At 37.4% G+C, this 1,332-nt stretch overlaps 1 protein-coding gene across 1 annotated transcript in view; it reads right to left on the bottom strand.

Moving 5' to 3' along the window:
* The window catches only part of LOC137615394 (uncharacterized), a 2,605-nt gene extending 1,571 nt beyond the window's left edge, over window positions 1-1,034 (bottom strand). Inside the window, exon 1 of the mRNA XM_068345232.1 lies at window positions 1-1,034. This exon is cut by the window's left edge and continues 981 nt beyond it. Coding sequence (XP_068201333.1) covers window positions 1-707 — 707 coding nt within the window. The 5' untranslated portion in view covers window positions 708-1,034.
* Window positions 1,035-1,332: the final 298 nt, after the last annotated feature.

The following is a 1,332-nucleotide window of genomic DNA, read 5'->3' as shown; positions in this document are numbered from 1 at the left end:
TCACCTACATTAAGATGCTGATGATGACAAGGACGATATCGGTCCTTCTTATCAACTGCCTGTTTTATTAGGGTAGCTAAAAACTCCGAATGATAATTGTCTATGAGATTTTTTCTGATTGCATTTAGTTTTTGATAATTATTCTTTATCCTTTCTGACGGGGTGGTACCAAGAATGTATTCAAGATCAATCTCAGGATCAGGCTGTAGATCAGGAATGACATTGATGGATAAGAGATCATAGCCATGAATAAGCCTTTCCGGAGTGATAGGGTGAGGAACAGGCTCGTTGCTTGAATCCCTTAATGCCTCTTTAAAAGCAATTGGTCGCTTATTCACCAAGTGACAAGTTTGACTAACAACAAATTCAAAATCTCTAAATTCTAAAACATTTGTACCAATGGACTTATTTATCAAATGTTTGACCATCTTTATACATATCTCTACCAAAGAACCCATCTGACTGCAGCCTTTAAAATACCAATCAAATTTTATCGATTGTACACCAGCCTCATCAAAATGCCTCTGGGTTTCAGGATCTTTAAGAAAATCCATTATGATGTTACCTCCTGCTACTATCTGTGTGCCTAAGTCACTTACACAAAACTGTGGCAATCCATAATCAAACGTGTGAAGCATAAAAGAACGAAGGAATTCTTTAACAGACATATCCACGCAAATCTTCAAATTGACTGCTCGAGTAAACATACAGGTAAGGCAAAGAACCCACACTTTTAGCTTTCTATGTTCCTGTTTAACAGTATAAGGACCAAAGTAATCTATGTACACATACCCAAAAGGAATCTCAGAAGGATGCAATCTAACATCACGATATGGGGACTGATTCAGTTTCACAGAACGACCATTATACCTTTTGCACGTAACACAATCCTTAAGGACATTTTTAACAACTGAGAAATAGTGAGGTATCCAAAACTCTTTCCGCAGCTCTGCTAAAAGTGAATAACATCCAGCATGTTTCAGCCTTACATGCAAATCAAGAATTATCAACTTTGTTAACTCACTATGCTTGTGCAAAAGAATAGGGAAATAGCATCTTTCACCCTCTTTCCACCGATCACATTTGCTTCTCACCCTCAGAATTCCAACCTGATCAGGATAAACATTAAGCTGACTGACAAGATTGGGTATGTTCTTGACCCTTTTCAAATCAGACCCAAAATAATCAAAGACTTCAGGGAAATAGACAAGCTGATCTTTCAAAATTATGTGCATAACAGCCTCTTTGTAATACCCAGATTCAATAACCATCAAATCCTTACAAGTTTGTCTGTTCAACTTTGTGCGAGCCTTCCACTTATTCCAACATCTC

This window comes from Palaemon carinicauda, chromosome 2 (assembly GCF_036898095.1).
Source record: "Palaemon carinicauda isolate YSFRI2023 chromosome 2, ASM3689809v2, whole genome shotgun sequence".
In the NCBI taxonomy this organism is placed as follows: domain Eukaryota; kingdom Metazoa; phylum Arthropoda; class Malacostraca; order Decapoda; family Palaemonidae; genus Palaemon; species Palaemon carinicauda.
Note: the sequence above shows the minus strand (reverse complement) of the source record. Positions and strands in the feature narration are given on the sequence as shown.